The following is a 21,498-nucleotide window of genomic DNA, read 5'->3' as shown; positions in this document are numbered from 1 at the left end:
TCCTTTGAAATATTGTTTGTTTTTCCAAGTCATTGAAATTCCAATGCTTCCCGATAATCACTGTCAAGTGCGGTGCAAAAAACCAGTTCAGCTTCATTCAGTTCAACGTCCTTCCCCTCAGGTCAGCTTCATTGACTGGAGTCGTGCCCGGGGCAGTCAGGCCCAGCGTAGCCTCCTTCATCCCACTTCAGCCCAATCCAGGGAAGTTTATACTTTGTAAAGTATTCGTCTGGGTTCATCTTTCTCAACCATCAATGAGCCAAACCAGGCTCGGATCAATGTTTCTTCAGGCCCCTCTCTGTCTCTTCCTTCCTGCGATCCCTGGCTTGTGGTGATAAGGAGGGCTACACTGCGTTTGTTGTCGACAAGGCAGTATAGATCACAATAAGTAGCTCCAATTCTTCCTTTTTCTGCTGAGAATGCACAAGCACCAGGTTCTGTCATCTTCTTTGTATGAGAGGACATCGATTCTCAGAGCAGTTCAACCACAAGACCAACAAAATGATCAGGTCAGGGTGGGGCCATGGCTCTGACACTCATCAATATATGCAGAGGTCAGACTGTGCTTAGTATCGAGTATGTGCTGAATTTTACTAAAAACCGAGCAGAAGTCCATTTCATGCTACTATTGAATCATTGAGTAGTGCAAAGGAAATAGGATGCTATTGATCTCCAGTGGAGGATTGGATTTCCAGCTGGGAGAGGATACCGCTCTCAGTGTACAATAGCAGGAGAAGATAACAGAGTGGACTATATATAACCTTTAGCCGGCAGTCAATAGCCGGGGGAATAAATGAAACGGTGACTAAATGCAATCTTTGCCACTAATTCCTCCCAATCAATTGCCAAATTTGTGACACAGATCTCTTGATAGTGAAAATAAATCAAGCGGAAATTAGAGGAAGGTGCCGTCTTAGATCAGGCCCCTTTAAGTTTTCCTCATTATTAAATCACTTCCACTTTTTTTTTAGCGCTTTATGGTGCGTTTTTTCTTTTTGGCAGGACTGTTTCAGTGCGGTTTGTGATCTATTTTTCCAGCCCTGTCACATTGCAGAAAAACTCTTTATGATCATGCCTTTCCTTCCTACTAAGATGCAAATATTCCAATCACGCACTGGGCTCTTCCTGCATGGAGTTTGCAAGTTCCCCCTGTGCATATGTGGTTCTTTCCAGGTACTCTGGCTTCATCCCAGAGTCCAAGATCCTGTTTTTAGCTTTTGTTTAACATCTTCTGGCTCCATCTTGTCGCTTGCTGTAAATTAAGGGTGAGTCAGGTGCAAATCTTCTGGGAAAGAATCCCATCTCCACTGCTGCTCAAGCGGAGCGGCATGCAGTGTGGTGGGCTTGTTGTTTTTTTTGCTATAATAAGTAGATTAACACAACTTTGTATCGTGCATTCTCGTTTTGCATTCTCTGCAAAACGAGAATGAGAAGCTCCACAGAAGCTTGAGCTGACCAGACCATCAAGCTAATAATTCTGAGTCGACCCGGAGTGAATTTCTGGTCAGGCTCGGGCCGCAAATCTAAACTCTACGACTCTACTGCTCTCTGATTTGCTTCTGATCTAGGTTGTCACTGAAGAGAGCGAAGCCAAGCAGCAGCCAAATGATCTTTTCAGTTTTAGAATGATAGAGACAGATAACGTCTCGGAGAGACGGATGTAGCGGTGTGCGCGCTTGACCAACTACAAGAAAGAGATTATCCAGATTCCCAGATGACCATGTGGTCTGACTTAGAACTAGGGTGTTTATACACGCCTCATGTTTGAAGCAGTTTTATGACTTTGCATATTGGCGTGTGTATGTGTGTGTGTGTGTGTGTGTGTGGTCCCACAGTGGGGTAGGGGAGGAGGTGAGTATTTGCCCTCAGTCCTAACTGACCCCTTATGTTATCGTTCTGTATTTCATCCCAGTGGCATCTGGGCATCTCTGCCGCCTTTGGTGAAGTGTGAGGATCGGAGTCGTGGGTTGCTTGGCCGGGGTGTCGGGGAAGTGAAGAGGGCGTGTGTGTGGAGGGTTGTGGGGGGTTGTGGGGGTGTGTGTGTCATGGTTTCAACACTCCCCTCGGAGCGCATCCATCTGGACATTTGTGGATTTATTGTTTTGAGATATATTCCAAACTGCAGTTCTCTGCATTACGAAGCACATTTCATTTCAAACAAAATGGTCAGTCCTAGAATAGTTCATACGATTTTATTGTATAATAGGAGGCATATAAAGTGCAGTATGCAGATGTCACATTCACTTATGCTGGGACAAGATTATAGAGTTTACATTGATAAACTAGCCGTATTTAAAACATAAATGCGTTTACACAAAGGGGGGAAATATGAGATGTAATCAGTTTCTTTTGACATGTACACAATAAAAATGTTCATGTGGTTTCTGACAAATATCCGTTTAAAGTGCTCGGGTTAATCTCAGCTTCTATGTTGATAAACTTGAAGTCTTTGTAAACATTTAAACATTAAAAGTACTCATGAAAGTGCCAAACAAAGCTGGTATAGCAGTTTATTTTGTCCAATGGGAATTGATTGGAGCCCGCGTGACTCGCAAAGCTGTCAAGATATTATTTTTTTCCCCTTTTTGTTGCATATTTTTAAGTTAATCTTCCAGCATAAGAAGTGGGGGAAAAGGCACAAAGGCTTTTAAAAGGCCTTCTGTCGCTCGAATGCCTGGATTCTGCAGCGTAAAGAAAACACATGATGCCTAATAATACCAGAGGACGAAGATGTAGCTAAAGAAACTGGAAGCAGGCAAGTCCTTTGATGGCTTTCGAGTCTTTAAAGAGCAACTCCACCAATTTTACACGTATTTAAAAGTCACTGTACAGACACATCTCATCAGTACCTCTCTGCAAAGGAAGAGAAAAGTACACAAATCACTCAAATTGTTACAGCAAACACACAAGACCAGAGTTATTCTTTCGCTTTCTCCAGCTTGGCCACCAAGGTTATTGTAAATTACCACAGTTTCCCTCCACCCCACTCATTCGCCACTGCCTTTTTAATAATAAAGTTCATAACCAAATCCATTAAGATCAAAAAGATCTTTGCATGGGTCTTTCAAAGTTCTTGACATTCCTTGGAAATGATGACAGTTTAGGAAGGCGTGGCACCCAGCCCCTTTCTAGGCTGACAAATCTTGCTTTTCCACATCTGCAATTTCCAGGAACGTGTTAGGCTTCAATGCAGCACACACAGGGAGAACCTTTGTCATGTGGAAGTTTTGTAGGTCATGTCAGCGGGAAAAAAACAAAAAACTAATTATAAGTGAATATTTTCTCCTTTTGATGGGTTCTGCAAACTATTGCTGAAGCAAAGGTTACAGCATGTAAATGTAGCTCCAGCTCTGCTAGGCGTTGGGTTGCTCTGGCTTTTGAAATGACTCAGATAATCTGATCTCTAAAGATTATCGCTCTGGATTTACAGTATGTGTTGACTTCCTGTCCAACTTGAGCCAGAGAACGGAGTAACATCACAGCTGTTACATTTGCTTCCTGGTGTTTCTTTTGACTCCACTGTTGGACATATTAACGTTTAGCTAACAATGTGTTCTGCGCATAGGTCAACAGCAGAGGGATGACTTTATCTGGTCCATAGGCTTTGATCTGAACCTAGATTTTAGAAGTACCGGTACTCTGGTTGCCGTCACTGCAGGGTTTCTTCCAGGATTGTCCCGTTTTCAGCTCCGTCCATTTTCCCGCCAACCATTTATTGAGGGATATCAGAGTAAAGGTAATACGAGTACATGTGGACGCCATAGTTTTCTCATTTTTATGAGTAAACGTTTTTGGAAAAATGCATAGCCCTTTTGTTTTTAAGAATAAAGAGCTACCTTGTGTTGAAAAATCATATGAAATTTGTCTTCTGTAAATCTAAAAAGTTCAGTGGTTCAAAAAGATCTGCTGCTACACTGAAAAAAAAACAGGTTATAAAAAGATCACATGAAACTTTTACAGTTGAACTTTTCTAACTTCCTGTCAAAGCCAACAGTGCTACAATGTGAAAATCTGTAGCACCGATCCACATCGATTCTTTTTGTCCTTCTCTACCTCTGTGCAACCTCTTCAGCAACTTCTGCAGCATCTTTTTTTTATGGAAAAAAATGCTGCCCTTTGTGTAAAAGTAGTCACTTGGTGAACCTACTGTAATTCCATTTAAGTGTAACGGACCAATGCTTCATGACTTTTAGCCAAACCTCTGTGACCTGTGGGTCAGTAAGTAGCCCTTAATGAGTCAATATATATATATATATATATATAGCAATTGAACACAAGATATTTAAAATGCAAACAAATCAGAAATAAGGTAGAAATTTGCTGCTGCTTAGTAGAAATTTTGAAATATCTTCTAATTTCTTAACGTTTTGCGCTTTTTCTTCGAAAATGTAAAGGCAGATGCAATTTCAAAAGTTAGTCTAATCGCACACATCTTATACAATTTAATGGCAACGCCGTATGTAAAGGTTTAAAAGGCACCGGTTTAAATGTTCATTCAACATCGTCTGTTATGGTTCTGGATCTGCTGGCGAGGCTGCAACCTAAAAGTAATCAAGGTGGCAAAGCAAACAGGAGCATGAGCAATGCCGAACTCAACTTTTATGAAAATGGGTCGGAGATGCACAAAACATGGAAAAAAACAAATAAAAATGAATGAGCTTCCTTTTCTTAAAATACAGTTTTTATTTGTGAATTTACACAGATTAGCAACACATCTAAAAGCAACTCCATTAGATAACCATTTATATAGGATTTTCACAGGTCACAAAGTAGCTTGGCTCATTTTGACATGCCAAAGCAAAAAAAAGCATTCTTTTTTTTTTGACAGAAAAACAAAAAAATGGATAGAGGCATTAGTAAAGCAAGGTGCAAACTGTTAAAAACACAAGAGGAGAAAATAACAAAAAGAAAGAATGAAATGCACATTCAGTTCATCTGAGAGCAGGATCAGCTCATGAAATACTTAGGAGGCCTGCAGCTCTCTGCAAACTAAAAGGAAAGATAGCATACTGTGGTACAAAAGAGGATGGAGGAAAAAAAAGAAGACATTTTCAAAAGGAGAGATGTTACGGAAGGAGGAAAAAACAGACAATCCGAGTGATAAAAAAACATGGTGTGTTAGTTTCAGCTCATCCATTCCTGTCTCTAGCTACAACACACAAACTCCAGTTCCAAAGTCACGCCTCGCTTCCCTTCACCTTTCAGTTGCGCGACTCCGCCTCACACCCACCCTCTCCCAGACCCCAGGAAGCTGGCGTTTAACGCAGCTAAAGATGCTCCTGCCCTCCAAATCCAATATTTCACATTGCTAGCTGGGATATTGGTACATTTATTTAATTGGCGATGGGGGGAAGGGAAGAAAAAGGGGCTACGCAGCAAGACATCACCGGTTTGGGCTGAGCAGAGTTCAGCTGAGGGTCATCTGACTGTTGCAGTGAGATTGAGAAACGCATACCCAGAGTGGGATCAAATGAAAATAAAAGCATCCATCATGTCCCGTTCCAGTTCTTAAAGGAAATTAGGATAAATCAAGTATGTGGTTATGAGTTGGGAGCTTTTGGAGGCCAGAGGAGAGTCAGTGCAGTCGCCGGGGATTTTGTAAATGTTTCACAGAGAGGAACAGTGAAGCCTGAGCGGGCAGATGAGAATCGTAACCTTTGTCTTAATAAAGCTGGAAAAGAAAAGAAAATACGGTATGGCTTTAAGAAAAACACACCAACACACCAGGCTCCCATTTCTCAGGCCCCGTCCACACACAGCCTAGATGTTTTTTGGAAAAACTGAGATTTTCCACTCCGATTGCAGGTAACAAAAACTGAGATTCTTTTTGGAAACGCTTTTTAAAAGTGGAGATTAAGAGAAAAAAAAAAAAGAAAAGAAAAAGATTGAGTGTAAACCAGGACTATTTAGTTGGGAAATTTTACATTTTGTCAAATATTTCCTGAGTGCTTTTTCGAAGAATAAGGCAGTTTCAGATTAGCATTTTTCAAAACTACCTTTCAAAGCATACATAATTTTGTGTTTCCACTTGATGCAAGTATTTGAGAAAGTGAAACAAAACTTTCCAACTCATTACACAACTCTTTAATTGCCACCTTAAAAACTCACATTCTTATTTAGCCAGTAAATCTAGTCAAAACTAGGGATGAACGGTACATCGGCTTCAACACCGGAACTGGACCGATAAGTAAAACTGAGCAGATATTACTAACTGATATTTATTTCCATCTTGTCGTGTGTGTGTGTTTTGGATGGAGTTGGTCATGTGGTGTTTGTTTGGTCAAGTGACAGTGATGCAGCACAGAATTATGGGATGTTTAACTGAAGCAGAGAGGCGATGTTGCTTTCAAACGGCGTCAAAAGTGTAGGAAAATATATACATATGATATATCAGTAAATATCAGTTTTTGGCTACAATAGCATTGGATATCAACATCGGCCTACATTTTCATATCGGTGTATCCCTACTTAAAACTAAGAAATTGATCCCAGTTTACACAGAGTATAGCGACTTTAGAAAGCGTTGAAGCTGCCATTTCAGAAAGGTTTAAACAAAAAGAGAGAAAAAAATCAGCTTAGATTTGAGAAAAAGAGTTCTTGATGCTGACAAAGCAGCATTTTTAAGTGTCAAGACTTGAGAAGCATCATTAATGGATTCAAAGAGAGCCACGGAGCAGAACAAGGTACGGCTAGCGTAAACGTAACGAAAGCAAGAAAGAAAATAAGTAGTCTAAAAGAAGTGTGTCCTCTGGTCAGACATCACTCTTGCTTAGAGGACGAAGGGAGAGGTCTGTAAACCAAAGAACACCGGCACCTACAGCGCCACACGGTGGTGGGAGGACTATGGACATCACAAAGCCGTAACGTGACTCTTACAGCTAGAAAACCATCAATGAAGTGCCAGGGACTTAATAATTGTGACGTGGGAGGTCTTTGTGAAATAATTAGTTTTTAAATGGAGAGTAAAATAACGTAACCATCCAAAATATACCGGGGACGCTTTCTTTTCCACTTTGATGCATTTATCACTGATAATGTTGCCACCTGCTGTCATTGTACAGCTATTACAGGACCTTTGATTGGACTCCGAATAAGATTGTGCAGACAAGGGTATAATCAGAAACGGATCAAGAAAGTATCTGTTTAACACAACATTCAAGAGCAACGTGCCTGGGGCCGATCGGTTGATGCGTTCTGAACAACAGCAAAGACACGAACAGGATACGATCAAAACCTTTTTTTATTTCACCCGAGATTATCCCTCTCTTTTCTTTCCGCTCACTTTCTTGGCCCTGACTTTTCTCGAACACCATTCCTCGCTTGCCACTTGCGCGAATTCTACCAAATACTTCATAATCTCCTTCGCTGGTGAAAGAAAAAAACAAAAACAAAAACCCACATTATATTCTGCAAGAAAAGTGCTGCACAACAGAATAGAAGCTCAAATTTGCAAGTCAACAGCCAGCATATCCAGTTTTTACATTATTGTGCTAAGTAGGAACCGAGTGTTCCTCAGGATTACGACGCTAGCCATGATATCCAGTTCTCGCTAAAGCAGGCGCTACGCCGGGACTCGAGTTCAGAAGTGTGTGAGATTTTCACTACACAATAACAGTTAAAATCTGTAACATAATTGATACCATTTTGAATCTTAAAAAAGCAACAATTATTTGACACATTATATAACATTATTACAGTTATGTTAGCTGTACCAGTCTGTTATTTTGAGAAGTAGACCAAATGAAATGTGAGGAATCAACACCTGCTAAGTTTTGTAGTAGTTTGTAAACCCCTGCAGTACCTATAACGAGTTATAGGTGGCGCTCCTTTAGTTTTAGCACCTGCACCGAATGTGTGTGTTTGGATCAATGTAAATGCAAAAGTTACATCAGCAGAACGTGTTTAGTTCACGAGGAAGGCCAAAATTACGTTTGTGCATAACTTCCTGTAAGATTTTTTTTGGTGAGGGAGGGGTTATATCAGCGTTGCAAAATTTAGGGAATTATTTTTAAAGTTGGAAACTTCAGATGCATTAGCTGGATGTTTAATTACTGAAGTGCAACCCCTGACAGGGATTTAAAATATAAATTTGTAAAAAAGATTTCAGTCACGTTCAGTAAATCAGAATATGCTTTCTGAAGCTCGTTTGTCAGATTAAAAGTACCTTTTTAATAATAACCTCTAAGCAGGCGCTAAACATACTTTTAATGAAGCCTAAATTTCTGTTTTAAAATGCTGTTTTTTTATTAGTCTTAGGTAATAATTCAATCTTAAATGTTTTCAGTTACAAAGATATAACAATATATTTTATTTATGGTATTGATTGTGTGAGGTGTTTATTTCCGGTTTTGGTTGTTGTGTTTTATTTTGGCCATTTAAAATATCTTCCAGGTCCAGTATGGAGTGCTCTGGACAAAATTTACTTTTATTAGTATAATACATGCACATTTGCATATATTACTTGTAAATGATCTCAAAACGACAAAATTATCCTTTATCGCAATAATTTCTGGGACAATTCATTATCCAGAAAAATGTGTTATTGTGACAGGTGTAGTTTCAGCTACTGAAATACATGATCTTATAATAATTTATTGAGATGTACCTGTATAAGACTGAAGCTGGTAACTGGCCCAAACCTAGTGCAACATGGGGCTGACGGACTTAAAGCTGCATTGAATTAAAAAAAGAAAAAAGATCACATTTCATGAAACAAACAGCGGTTTCTTAACTAAAGCAAGATTTTCTCCCAGTCATCTAGACAAACAAAAACAACAGCGGAGAGAGACGAAGAGGACGCAGTATGAAAATGCTACGTAAATATGAGATAATGTAGTTAGAAGCAGCCAGAATTCATCCTCGCTATCTACTCTGACGATCTTTAACCACATCTATAAACCACAATCCTCCTTCGGAGAAAGAAGTCACGAAGAGTAATTTGGGAGCCACAGCAAATACATCAGCTGAAATCCTCCGACTGCTTTTATTTCCCAAAACTAGTTTTCCAGTGTGATGTTAAATTTTTATGTTTTCTGTGCAGACAAAGTGAGACAAAATATGAGCGAGGTGGAATATTAAAGAATATATGAAGGACAAAGAGGTTTCCAGTTTAGTATTGAGCCGAGGTTAGAAAAAAGGGGAAGAGGAGCGAGCCAGTTATTCAGGATCTACAAGTGACGCTTCCAAGGAGCGAGCTGGAGTACTGCATGAGATATCAGGTATATAGACACAACCACGCCTGCCCTATATATATATATATATATATATACATATATATATATGTATATATATATATATATGTATATATATACATATATATATATACATATATATATATATATATATATATATATATAGCTCCCATCTGCTGCAGCTTTAATCGGTGGGCCTACACACCTGGCTACCCCAAAATCTCACAAACATTCTTTCTTTGCAAAATGACTTTTTCATAAAAATCCCAAACTGCTGTTTTTTTTTTCTTGTTAAATCTTTCCTCTGCCTTTTGTACATAAAACCTCTGGTTAAAAAAATCAAATATAAAAAAAAAGGGGGAATTCGACACCCTCTTTCCGCAGGTGCGTTCTTCCCGACTTCGCCCGCTCGCTTCTCTCAGGCCTCAGTCTTCTCTTTCTTTTTGCTTTTCTTCAGGAACGACGGCGTGCGGAACTTCTTCTTCTTCTTGGTGTTGGGCGACTTGGAGGGGGAGCTCTCGGGGGACAGCGGCTCCTCGATCTTCTCGCCGGGTCGCACGGTGATCTCCACGCTCTCCACGCTGGTGGTCAGCTGACTGACGCGCTTGGAGAGCTCGTCATCGTGGTTGTCCTTGCCGTTCATCAGGCCCGTGTGGTTCTCTGGAGGGAGGAGAGGAAGGCAGTGTGAAGCTAGCACCTAATTAGGAAAAACATACAATCTTTTTTTTTTGACCCTCCCGCAGTCTTATGATCAAATCCAACGAGCTTAATACTCTGTGTGGTCCGTCGGGATCGCATTGACCCCGTGTGCGCTTTTACAAGCTTTTTGTGTGTGTGTGGTTTTGGGAACTGACGGTCTAACGGGACAACCACCCTCCTGCTTCAGACCGCAGATGTTTTCCACACTCCTCTTGAGCTATTTTCTATCACCTTTTTGTACCTTCTTATTTTTCTTTGAGCCTCTAAAACAGACCATATTTTCTACCAATGTATTTATACTAGGAATGCGCAATATAACAACATCAGTTTGATGTCCATCCATCAGTGATTTTAATTTAATTTCGTATTTAAACAGAAACACCGTAATTACAAAACTGTGGGGGTTTTTTGGACACTGGCAGAACATAGACAAAGATTTGCCCACGTATGTAATGGAAATGCAGCTACTTTCAATATTGCCGCAAATAAACCAAACAATCTGCAATGGTAATTTTGTTCAGTAATCGTGAACTGGATCAACATCCCATTAAGGACCTTTGGTCAGCATTCAAAAGTGAGTGAAACAAAAAAGCAAGAAAGGTTCAATCTCAGTCAAGAAGAGTTAATATTCCTGTAAATATTGAAACTTTCCATAAACTTGATGCTTTTCTCTAAAATCTATAAAATAACTGTTATTTTAAAACATTTGCTCATGACTGGCTGCACAGAGCATCAGCTTATCATACAAACCATGTTATTGTGAGGATGTTTTCCTCCCAGGCGACAGGATTTACCAAACACGTTAATTCCCCTTCAAACCGCGCTCAACTTCCCTTTTCCTCTCATCGTGCTCCACACATTTTGTAATTTACAGCATGTGAAAACAATTAATAAATCCAGCGACCTCATAGCCCAGAGAGTCTGCCCTCCTTTTCAATTTAACAAAACAGTGTCATGAACCTCACTCGCACGTAACGCTGCTCATACGGACCTACCTGTGTATTTACACCTGAGAACGCTGACTTAACGGAGCGGTGACCTGGTTTCAGCGCAAGAACCGTCTGACCCCATAATTAGAATATGTCAGAATATGTGAGCTAGGGCGATGTCATAGGGGTAATTGCTATTGGGAGGGGTTTCTCGTGTTTGTGCCGGGAGGAAGTTGACAGGAACTCGATTCCCGGGTGCCGTTATTTACGACAGCTAATGGGTCGAGCGTGATCTTTGTGTCTCTTTGAGGTGCATTAACCAGTTTCAAGTGTCAGATGTGAGAAGCTACATGTTAAAGGAGAAAATACTGTAGGTCAACATCATGTCGCCTGTCATCCCAGAGCATTTATTCGACTTAACCAGGAGGGCTTGTGATATTTTAAACCAGTGGAAGACAGAAAGAAAAAAAAAAAGATGATTTCCCTCATTTAGTCTTTAAGTAGACTTTGTGCATTTTATTTTGTGGAAGCTTTAAAAGAATACCCTTCACTATATTGAGGACATTTTATGCTCGTTTTCAGCTGAAATAAACACACTATGAAATATTAACTTTAATTATTTACCTGTTTCCATAGAGCTGCTCTTTTTGAAAGGTGAATTATTCAAAGGATGCAGATATAGCTTGGTAAGCTGCTAACCAAGATGCAGCGATCCATACGGATTTCTTCTGTTTTTACTTTGTTTCACTGAAATATTTCGGATGAAGCAAGTCTGATATCAAATGTTAATATCAGACATTTTTTCTAACATCACCAAATACACAACGCAGAATCCCAATAATGATTTTACTCACTTAGAAAATAAAGGCAATCCAAACCGACCCGGCCGTAAACCAAACAGCTGATGGCATCAAGTTGAGAGTTTGACCAAATGATGAGGTATGTTTAGTTGCAGGTGTATCCATATGTTTTTATTCAGAGTTAGTAGGTATTATACTGAAGCCTTATTGGTTATGGTTTGTTCTGAATCTACACTTTCTAAGACTACTGCAATAATAAGCTGAAAAAAAAAGTGTTAATTTATTTATTTTGCTGATTATCATTGGAGTTCCTGAGTCAACTCAAACTCCTGTAGTCGGCATATTGTCTGATCTTAGATTAGCATCTATATTGACTAATTAAAATTTACTGCCCATTTTCCTGAACTGTACGGATGACTGTGCAGCTCATTTGGTGGATGTGGGAGCCTCCTAACAGTCTGCGTCTTGTTCATCCTGATTCATCGACAGTGAAAAGACTGCATTGGCTGCTGCAGCTAACAATGCCAGATTACCATGTTTGTTATTGTGACGTTGCTTCAGCAGAACCTTTAATGAGGTTCTGCTGAAAGACAATGCGCGCATTGTTGTTCGCCATTCTTGTTTCTTGTGTTCATGGCAACCTTGTGCAGACGCTTGCTTAGCGCCACCTACAGGTCAGCGGGAGTAAAAAGCTTTGTAGGTGTTTCTGTGTGGATGAAAACATTTCTGTAAACAGTCCCGTTTGGACATAAATTTTTTGTAACAGACAACCTGCTTTAGCCAAAAAACATGCTATATGCTAAATTACCAATGCATCATATCAACATGGAAAGTAAATATGCATACTTACCTTCACAAACTTTAATTGTGCAGGTATTTAAGCACATAAATGATATACTGTATATTCTATAAGCTTTACATGGTATCAGATTGGGAGACAGGATTTCTAGTTAGCTTATTTTAAATGGCATAAATCACTACTCTTTACCCTTAACCTAAAAAATTATATTTCACAATCCAACCATTCACCTCGCTTATGAGATATGACTCATTTATAAAATAATACATTACCTACCATGTGCACAAGTTATAATTTTATAACCAACTTTCTAAATGACAGATATCCACAGTGAAAGATTTTGAAAACTAGAAAGTTACATTTGCCAGCATGATGGATTTTCTAATTAAAAGCCCCAGTTTCATAATGTTTCATCTTGTACCCAAGTGAATTAAAAGTACTTATAACTTGATGAAAGAACATAGTTTAGAATTATATTTTTTGTTTATGTATACGTATTTAAATCTGGAAGTAAAAAAACTATGTTGACTAGGACAAAACATCAAACAACTTAATCTTAAAAGCTTTGGCTTGTTCGAAAATGATTAATTCACAATCAAGTTAAAACAAATGAGTAGAAAAAGCCTCGCTCATTCAAATCCGTTAGTTGAAGTTAGCATCTCACTGGCATGCTCAAATGTTAACGAACATCAGATTTACGAGACAGACAGCAGTGCAATCTTCCTCTGTGTGAGCGATACCTTCTTTAGCTGGAGTGCTTTGCGGCGACTGGGCGACAGACAAAGACTGAGAGAGCGTGGAGCCGTCGTCGGAGGTTAGCTCGTGCTCGCCATCTGCAGGGATGTTGGTTGGCGAGGAACGGGTGAGAGGATTGCAGCACGGCGTTGGAGTGGAGCAGAGTGGGGGTGGGTTGGTGGGTTAAAGCAGAGGGACGACAGAGGGAGTGAGTGGGATGAGAGGTCGGAGGGATTTGAGAGGGAGGGGAGGAAGAGATTAGCGACAACACACACAGACACATGTTAGAATCAGGCCATGCACAGCTGGTTTCCCACAAAACTTGAAAAAGAAAATCCTTGTCTGCTGATCATCGGGCTCTCTCTCTCTGCCATCACTCTTTTTCAGTGGGTGGCTGAGCTCGCTTTGCAACAGGCTAGGACTCAATATCCCAGCGAGGAGGCAGATGCTCTGAGTGGCGGCTCGCTGACCACAAGTGGCAGCTGCCGCTCCCCCCATGGCGACGCTTTTACGACACTACAAAACCTATGCGTCAACTTTGATCCTCACGTAAAGCCGTTAAAAAGGCCTGGAAATAAACTTGTCACTATGTAGACGTGATGAGTTCAACGTGGGGCTTATGGTGGTTCATGATGACACGCAATCTAACAAGAATCCCAATTCTCTTAAAAGATAAAGCGGCCCAGAGCATGACATACTCTCCACCATACAGAACAACAGAGGATTAGGTTCTTTTCTCTATTTTTAATTTCAAGCTAGACGTGTCTGAATGTGTCCAAAAGTCCAGTCACAGTCTCAACTGATCGACATGTGTGATTCCAGTTGGAGCTGCAGTAGCGTTTGGCGATCTCAAAGTTACATTTGTGTTGGCAGGACAGAAAAGGCTTTTTTTCTGGCATGAATTACAAATAACTGAAGTAGATACTAGAGTAAGTGTAATGGTTCTTATGCAGACTTTCTGGGTTAGTGAACCTTGCAGATTTTTTTTTCTACCTCCCTCACTGTCCTGCTGACTATAGTGGAAAGATAAATCTAGGTTTTCATCCATAAATGCAGGCAAGTTAAAGTGTTTTTGTACCATTTTCCGACTTATTATATACCCATTTTGACAATGATCTACTCTAAAAGGAGCCTGTGACATGTAATACGTCATAAAGCATAACTTCCTAAAAAACACAAACTACAACTTCCCAAACAATCTGATCAAGCTACTGTAGAAGTGAAAAGAAGATTTAGTAATTTATTTTCTTTTTTTTTTTAATCAAGAGATTTTAATTATAAGGACGTTTGTCTCATCCATGTGGGGCATGAAGGTGGAAACCGGTTACATGAGCAATGTGGAGATTTGAAGCATCAGCTTAGCTTCAAGGGATATTTTTGACAGGATTAGGGACTTTTTTTTATATCAATAGGTAATTGCTGCGGACAGAAGTCACTTGTGGAGTACCCCAAGGTCCAATCCTGGGACCCCTCCCATTTAAAATTTACATGGCTCCACCAGCTCCGGCTACAATCAGAAATGAGATTAGCTACCACATCTATGCAGATTGTATGCAGCTCTTTATTACAATGTCACTTAGTGAATCAGAAACCCATCCAAGCACAGAAAAGACGCTTAGAATAAATCAAAGTGTGGATGTGCCATCATTTTCTTGGGCTGAACAGAAATAAAACGGAAGTTACCGAGTCAGCGCCCAGCTTCAGTTATTGCAGATAGAAACCAGCAATCAGGCCTGAAATCTGGGTGCAGCGATGAACTCTGACCTGAACCTTCAGAGCCACATGAAGACAGTTACTAAGTCGGCCTTTAATCACCTGAAGAACATTTCCAGGATTAAAAGACTAATGTCTCAGCAAGCTCTAGAGAAGCTCATCCATAAGTACTAAACTCATAAAAAGTACTTTTCAAAGTTGCATGAGTCTGCACTTATATTTTATACCAAGTTTTGTTGGATTCCAAACGATGAGCATCCACAACGTACAGGAGGCGATCAGAACTCAACCTGCAACCAATTGCATGTGAGCACATTAGTGTGTGGGCGTGTGTGCCTGTGTGTGTGCGTGCAGCATGTCTCGGGCCTCTCCAGACGGACTTCAGCTTGCATCCAGATGGGTCACCGGGGATTCATGGGGCTGTGGGGGCAACAGTGTCATAGCAACGGGCTGCGCTTGTGTGGAGGGTGTGAAGACCTGCTGTCGGTTCAGTCTGCTGTGTTAGTCACGCTGGCCTGTCACGCAGGCGCTTTCATATGCACACGACGGTGCAGAACATTTGGACGTGTACCGCACACATGCGTGAACACATGCCCCTTGCCCGTACACACGGACGCACTAAACAGCCGCATCTAAAACGTGGCCCAGCGAGCCCAGAGCTCTGCCGAGCTACGATTGAACCCCTTAACCGCTGTCTGCTGACTATTGACGTTCTGATCGTCTTTCTAAACACAGAGCGAGAGAGAAAGATAATGTGATTAGCACTGATTCTGAGTGTGTGCAGACAGAGCGGTGCAAAAGGAAGCAGCGACGTCTTCAGCCGTGAACTCCTGAGTTTTGACGCTGTCCACTTGTTTGACGGCGCCGCTAATGAGATGCAGCGCTTCCGACCGGAGACGGATAGAGTTTTTAACCATCGGCTGCGAGGGTTTGCTCTGATCTGCCGGTCAACAAGCGGTTGACATAATTGGATTTTAAATTAGCAGAAAGAAATGCACTTGAAACTTTAAACATTCATCTGAAAGATGCCGACATCTAGCAGATGGTATATATTTTTTTCTTGTAATAGATTGTTTTTATGAAAAACAAGAACATTTTGTTTCAAAATCTAGAAATACTGTTAAAGAAATTCAAACTAGGAATACAACAGGACTTTCTCACTTTGTTTCAGAGACGTGTGAAGGCGCTGTGCTGCAGGGGGAGAGAACCTCTTAGTTGTTTTTGCAGCATCGGGTAAAATAACAATTCTTCAGGTTTTAAGGAAAAGGTTCCTTGCAAAAACACAAAATCTCACCAAGACATTTTTTCCATGTTATAATTGAAATTGCCAGTGGAACTGGAACTTTTTCATGAATATTCATTCATTAATTATTTACTTAAAACAAGCACCTATATGTTGCTGAAAAGCTGCTTGTAAGTTAGTTTTGTCTTATTTAAGGTGTACCAAGATATTTACACTACAAAAAAATAAATAAAAATAAACATAAATACTTGGTCAGATTTTTGTAGTGTCGGCATTCAGTTTAGTTTTCAGCCTCTGAAGCAGAAATAGACCTCTGGTCTGACCATAAACATAAAAAAATATCTTGAAATCAATATTTGGACCCTGTTGCACCAAGCGTTCATTAAAGGGACATGTACACCATGAAGCCAACTTCTCTTCTTCAAACTCATCTCTCTTTTAATGCTCTTAATTTGAAGGTTGCATTTGGGCTGTTGAGCTCATGTTTTTATTTTTATTTTTTAAGGCTGCCAACATTTTTGTTGGACAATGAACCATCACAGATTTCCACTGACCACAAGGAGTTTGTGTGTGTGTGTGTGTGAGAGAGAGAGTTTAAACACAGATCAAACAGAGTGTGTGTCGTACCGCTGAGGCCAAATTGCCTTCTCTCCACGTTTTTGTGGTGCTGCTCCTTTTCCAACAGCTCGCTGAACGGGTTGGGAGGAAGAGGAGCCATCTGCTCCTCCTCTGTGGGCACGTATGGCTGAGGAAGAGGAGGAGGAGGAAGAAGAGGGGAGGACAGGGAGAGCAAAAGGTCGAAACAAACACTGTTTATAACAAAAACAAATCAGATTACGTCTAATAATCCAACACATATCCTCCAGTCAATCCCATACACACAAATGACAAGTTACAGTAAACACTCCTGTTGAGATTTAGATGCATATACAAGTCGAGAACAATCATCATGCTCCGATTAAGACACCATAAATTAACATCCCGTGACAATACGTGAAACGTGTCCCAAATAAACGGAAAACTGGTGCAAACTGATTAAGAGTAGTTTGGTCTCCAGGCACAGTGTCATGCGGCGTTTCAAAACAAAAACAAATCAAATGAAATGTGTGGAGGGTGAAATAAAACCCACTGCAAACGGGAACGAACAAGCACAATGCTTCAGAATATTTACCGGCACGTTTATCTGCCCCAGATCCTTCGAGACAAAACAGCAATGAAAAAAACACAAAGAATCAGCACAGACGTGTCGGGATGAGACTTTTTTATTGCTATCTGAAGTGTGTTTAGTGTTATTCCTGTAGTTAGAGTGAAGCTTTAGAGAGGTTCCTGCTTTCCAAACATGCTTGTCTCCCCCTAGTGGAGAAATTGAATAATAGATAATAGGCAAGAGACTCGCAAGGAGACTTGTGAAGCTTTGAGTGTTGATCCCTGTGATTCTAAGTAGATTAGAATATAATATGAGGGATTTTTTTTATTTTTTTTTTCTCCGAAGAGTTTTTGCGGCGCTAGTGGCTCGCATTTTTTCAACAGTAGGCAGACAGGAAGGAGGGCGAGGAGAGGGGGGAAGACATGCGGCAAAGGTCGTCGGGACCGGGAGTCGAACCCGCGATGTCCGCGTCGAGGACTAAGGCCTCCAAACGTGGGGCGTGCTAACACCCTGCGCCACCACAGCATGCCCCATATGAGGGATTTTTAATGCAGAAATGTTATGTGGTGGCCATTTTGAAAACACTGAAATCATGGCGGAGACAGAGGATTTGAACAGTCATCATCTAAAAACACCAGAAGAGAAACCCACAGAAGCTAATTGATGCCAAAGATGACTTTCAGAGTCATGTGCTTGGGCACATGACTCTGAAAGTTTAGTAGAAGGAAAAAGTGTGGTCTGAAAGTTTCCAATTGCTGCCTTGGGACGATTGTAAAGCAAAGCCAATTCAAAAGCTTGGGGGGAAATTCATAAGATCTGAAGAACCGTGTGTCACGCTGCATTGATGCAGTAGTTCATGGAAAAAAAAGTGCCCTGATAAAAATATCGACTCATATAAACCACGGTATTTGGAAATACTTTTAAGTAGACCAACATTTCTGTATTTTTTTCTTTTAAATATTGGTCATATTCCAACTGATTTTGGGGTTTTTAATCAGCTGCAATCAGTAATAACTAAATCATCAATCAAAATCACTATAAATAAATGATTTGGATTCATTACTCTGTGTAATGAATCCAAATAATATGAGCTTAACCTCAAATCTAAAAAAATAAACAAGGTCCTACTTTGTTGACATGTGAAATGCATTCTGACAGCTCTGAAAGGAAACATCGTCGATCCAACATTGGAACATCAGATTTGGTTTTGTTAATATATACATAACTCACTCATTTTTAAATTCTTATCAGTAGATTATTTATTTAAAATAAGAAAAGAGACATCCATCAATTAATACGGTAAGGAAAGAGCAGAGCAGTGAACTGCTGTCTCTCTAACACATACAGCATTCTTGTGACAACATGCATTTTTCTAATAATGTCAAAAGGCATAAAGTGCCTCGGCCCAGAGCCGCACAAGTCTGCTAGTGGAGCCGTGACGAACTAGAAGATATTTCTCACCTGTCGTGGCTGATCGACAGGAATGCCGGCGAGGTGCTGAGAGCGCGGACCTGACGTCATCACGTCTAACCGGTTCTGCTCTCTGATCTGGAACCAAACAGACGAAAACACACCGCAGAGATTATGAAGGGTTCAAGGCTGCTGTTGTGTTTGGAAGCAAAGTTCAGAAAAAAATAAAATACAATTATATATATATATATATATATATATATTCATTCATGACAAGTTTTCATTTGTTTATGATCCACAAATCTGGAGCAAACTTCCAGAAAACTGCAGAACTGCCGAAACACTGAGTTCCTTTGTTCAGAGTTGCCTTTGATTAGTAGTGAGTGAAACATCAATCAACATGTTTGACTGATGTTTCACTCACTGAAGCAGACATCATAAAACACGTATTTTTGATTGTGGGTCTTCAAAATCTTGTTGTCATCGTCAAGATTTTGATGATTTTTGACTTTTTGACAAAATGTAAAGCTTATTGCTCGTTTCCTAATCGCTGACTGTATGACATTTTTGTTTTTATGCTGTAAAGTGCTTTGAACTGCCCTGTTGCTGAAATGCGCTACACAAACCAACATTGTTTATAGAAACAATCGGAGCCACAACTGTCAACACCGCAAACAACTCCTACAATGGAGATCTAATGCATTTTCTAATTTATTCCTACATTACTTTTTGAAGTTCTTTAGATTGTGTTAAAACAGACACAGTTCCCTGAGCTGGTTTTCAAAATAGGAAAACATCGTCCAGCAGATGGACGACAAAGTTTATGTATCACCCACAGTGGGCAGCGTGGCACATCTGATTTAGTACATACGTATGGAACAAGTGTCCTTCCTTCTTTTTGTAGTAATTTCCCCAAAACTTCATGTTGAACTGTAGGGTTTTATATATTAGAATAACCCTGAAATGACTGGAAGCTCTGGATACTCGAGCTCGGAAAAGTGCAGGAACCCGTAGAATAAGATCAACTTTTCAGCAACAAAAGCTCTGAGAATGTCGGGCGTAAAGCAAAAGATGAATATGTGTAAAGAACGATACAGGACCCGTGATGCATTGTTTGAGATGGATTATTTTCCAAAGACCATGAAAACCTTGCTAGGGTTGTCAGGAACTGAATTACCATGTGATTTCTGCATGGTTAGTTCATTCTACTCATCCGTACCGAGTCGTTCTCTTCGTGTGCTGCAGCCGCTCCGTCACCCGTGTAAACGTGACAGAGCGGCTGCAGCGTCTCTGAAGGCTTTCAGAGACGCTCAGCCCGTCTCTGAAAGCCTTCGTTGCATAAACGTCCGTTTTCCTCACGTCCCACTTACTGTTTCTAGAAGGACTGTGATTTCTTGAAACCTGTCAGGTGTCCGTTTTGTATTTTGTACTGAATCGACCGCTTCAAAATAAAGAAGTGAAAATGCCACACAATCCTTCCTTTCCTTCTGGACTCGCAACAAACACTTTTGTTTTGTTTATAGAAACTATCTCCAAACGTCTGTCATTGTAAGTGCTTGCTGTGGAAGCCTTTAAAAGGTAGAAAACATAAACAATTGGACTCACTTTGTTCCTCTTCTGCTGCACCTCACTGGGATCTGTGTTTAGAGGGACAAACTGATTTGGGTCTTCAATCCGGATCGGAGTTCCTGTTTCATCCGCCCTCATCCACTGCAAAAAGGTAGACCAGATTGCAGCTTAATCAGGTTGTTTGTTTACTGCTCTGCCACCAGATGGCGCTCTAGCACCACACTTTTTGAGGCGGACGAGCCGAGGACCGTTTTGGTTCTCACCGTGGTCGTCCGGCTGTTGCAGCGCTCCTCTCCGGCCTCCACGCTGACCTTGGTGTAGCTGTTGGGGGAGTTAAGCCAGCGCGTCTTCTCCCTCTGCTGCCGCTGCTGGAGGAACTTGAAGGGCAGGCGCATGGCCTCGCCGTCCTCCTCGAACGTGAAGGCCGTGACGGTGGCGGGGATCTCCACTTCGCTCTTGTGCCTCGGCTTCTCCCGAACGATGGGGTGTCGGTAGGCGTAGCCCGTTCTGTAGCCCTGAAAAGAAAGCACAGTCTCAAACTCCCTTTTCTCCGATACCCCAAAACAAAATACAGCGCAACCGATCGCCTTCGGACGTCACGTCATTAGTAAAATATTTGCAGTTTGATATTTGTTTATTTAAGGATCTCCATTTCTAGGTTCTACCGTAGTAGAGACTCTTCCTCCTGGGGTCCACACCAAACATTATCGTAAAAATTCTTTTCAAACATCACAAAACAAGACATCATGGTATTCCTTAAGACACAAACAAAATCAAATTAAAGCACAAAATTCTAATCAACTGCTTCAATAAGGAGATAACGGAAAACCTTACAGCACAAACCATTTCAGCCACATCAGAACTCAACTAACAATGAAGAGGAATACAACAATAACAAACTTTAAATGTAAATATAAACATCCCATCAAGACAATATTGAAAATTTTTTTAAGATATATATATATTTTTTAAATTTACACGATGAGCCATCAATGTAATTTCAGAAGGCAACATATTCCAAAAGGAAATTGCTGGGTGGGTAACAACTGGGAGAAAAGGCTAAAAGTTTTTATGTCGGGGGGGCCCAAAGTCGGTCCTCGGGGCCCAGCATTTCATGTTTTAGTTCTCTTTCTGGTTTAACGCACCAGGATCAACTGGTGGCTCATTAGAAGACCTTAGAAGAACATTGACACGCTGAAATGGTTGTTGGTACCACCAGGGAGAGAACTAAAACATGTAGGATGCCGGCCTTTGAGAACCGAC

The 21,498-nt window shown here is 40.7% G+C and overlaps 1 protein-coding gene across 7 annotated transcripts in view; it reads right to left on the bottom strand.

Moving 5' to 3' along the window:
* Nucleotides 1–4,663: 4,663 nt before the first annotated feature.
* LOC102216510 (gamma-adducin) overlaps nt 4,664–21,498 on the bottom strand; it is a 113,550-nt gene continuing 96,715 nt past the window's right edge. For 4 of the 7 annotated variants that reach the window (XM_023334603.1, XM_023334605.1, XM_023334604.1 and 1 more), the window contains 7 exons: nt 20,499–20,750; nt 20,272–20,376; nt 18,718–18,804; nt 17,281–17,304; nt 16,737–16,854; nt 13,159–13,251; nt 4,664–9,851 (listed from right to left, as the gene is read on the bottom strand). In XM_023334603.1, the coding sequence (XP_023190371.1) occupies nt 9,610–9,851; nt 13,159–13,251; nt 16,737–16,854; nt 17,281–17,304; nt 18,718–18,804; nt 20,272–20,376; nt 20,499–20,750 (921 nt within the window). In that variant the 3' untranslated portion in view covers nt 4,664–9,609. The remainder of the gene's footprint in view (nt 9,852–13,158; nt 13,252–16,736; nt 16,855–17,280; nt 17,305–18,717; nt 18,805–20,271; nt 20,377–20,498; nt 20,751–21,498) is intronic. The other 3 variants (XM_023334607.1, XM_023334606.1, XM_023334608.1) reach the window with 3 other exon arrangements.

The sequence above is a fragment of the Xiphophorus maculatus genome, chromosome 5, assembly GCF_002775205.1.
Source record: "Xiphophorus maculatus strain JP 163 A chromosome 5, X_maculatus-5.0-male, whole genome shotgun sequence".
In the NCBI taxonomy this organism is placed as follows: domain Eukaryota; kingdom Metazoa; phylum Chordata; class Actinopteri; order Cyprinodontiformes; family Poeciliidae; genus Xiphophorus; species Xiphophorus maculatus.
The sequence above is the reverse complement of the archived record's forward strand: the minus strand, read 5'-3'. Positions and strand labels throughout refer to the sequence as shown.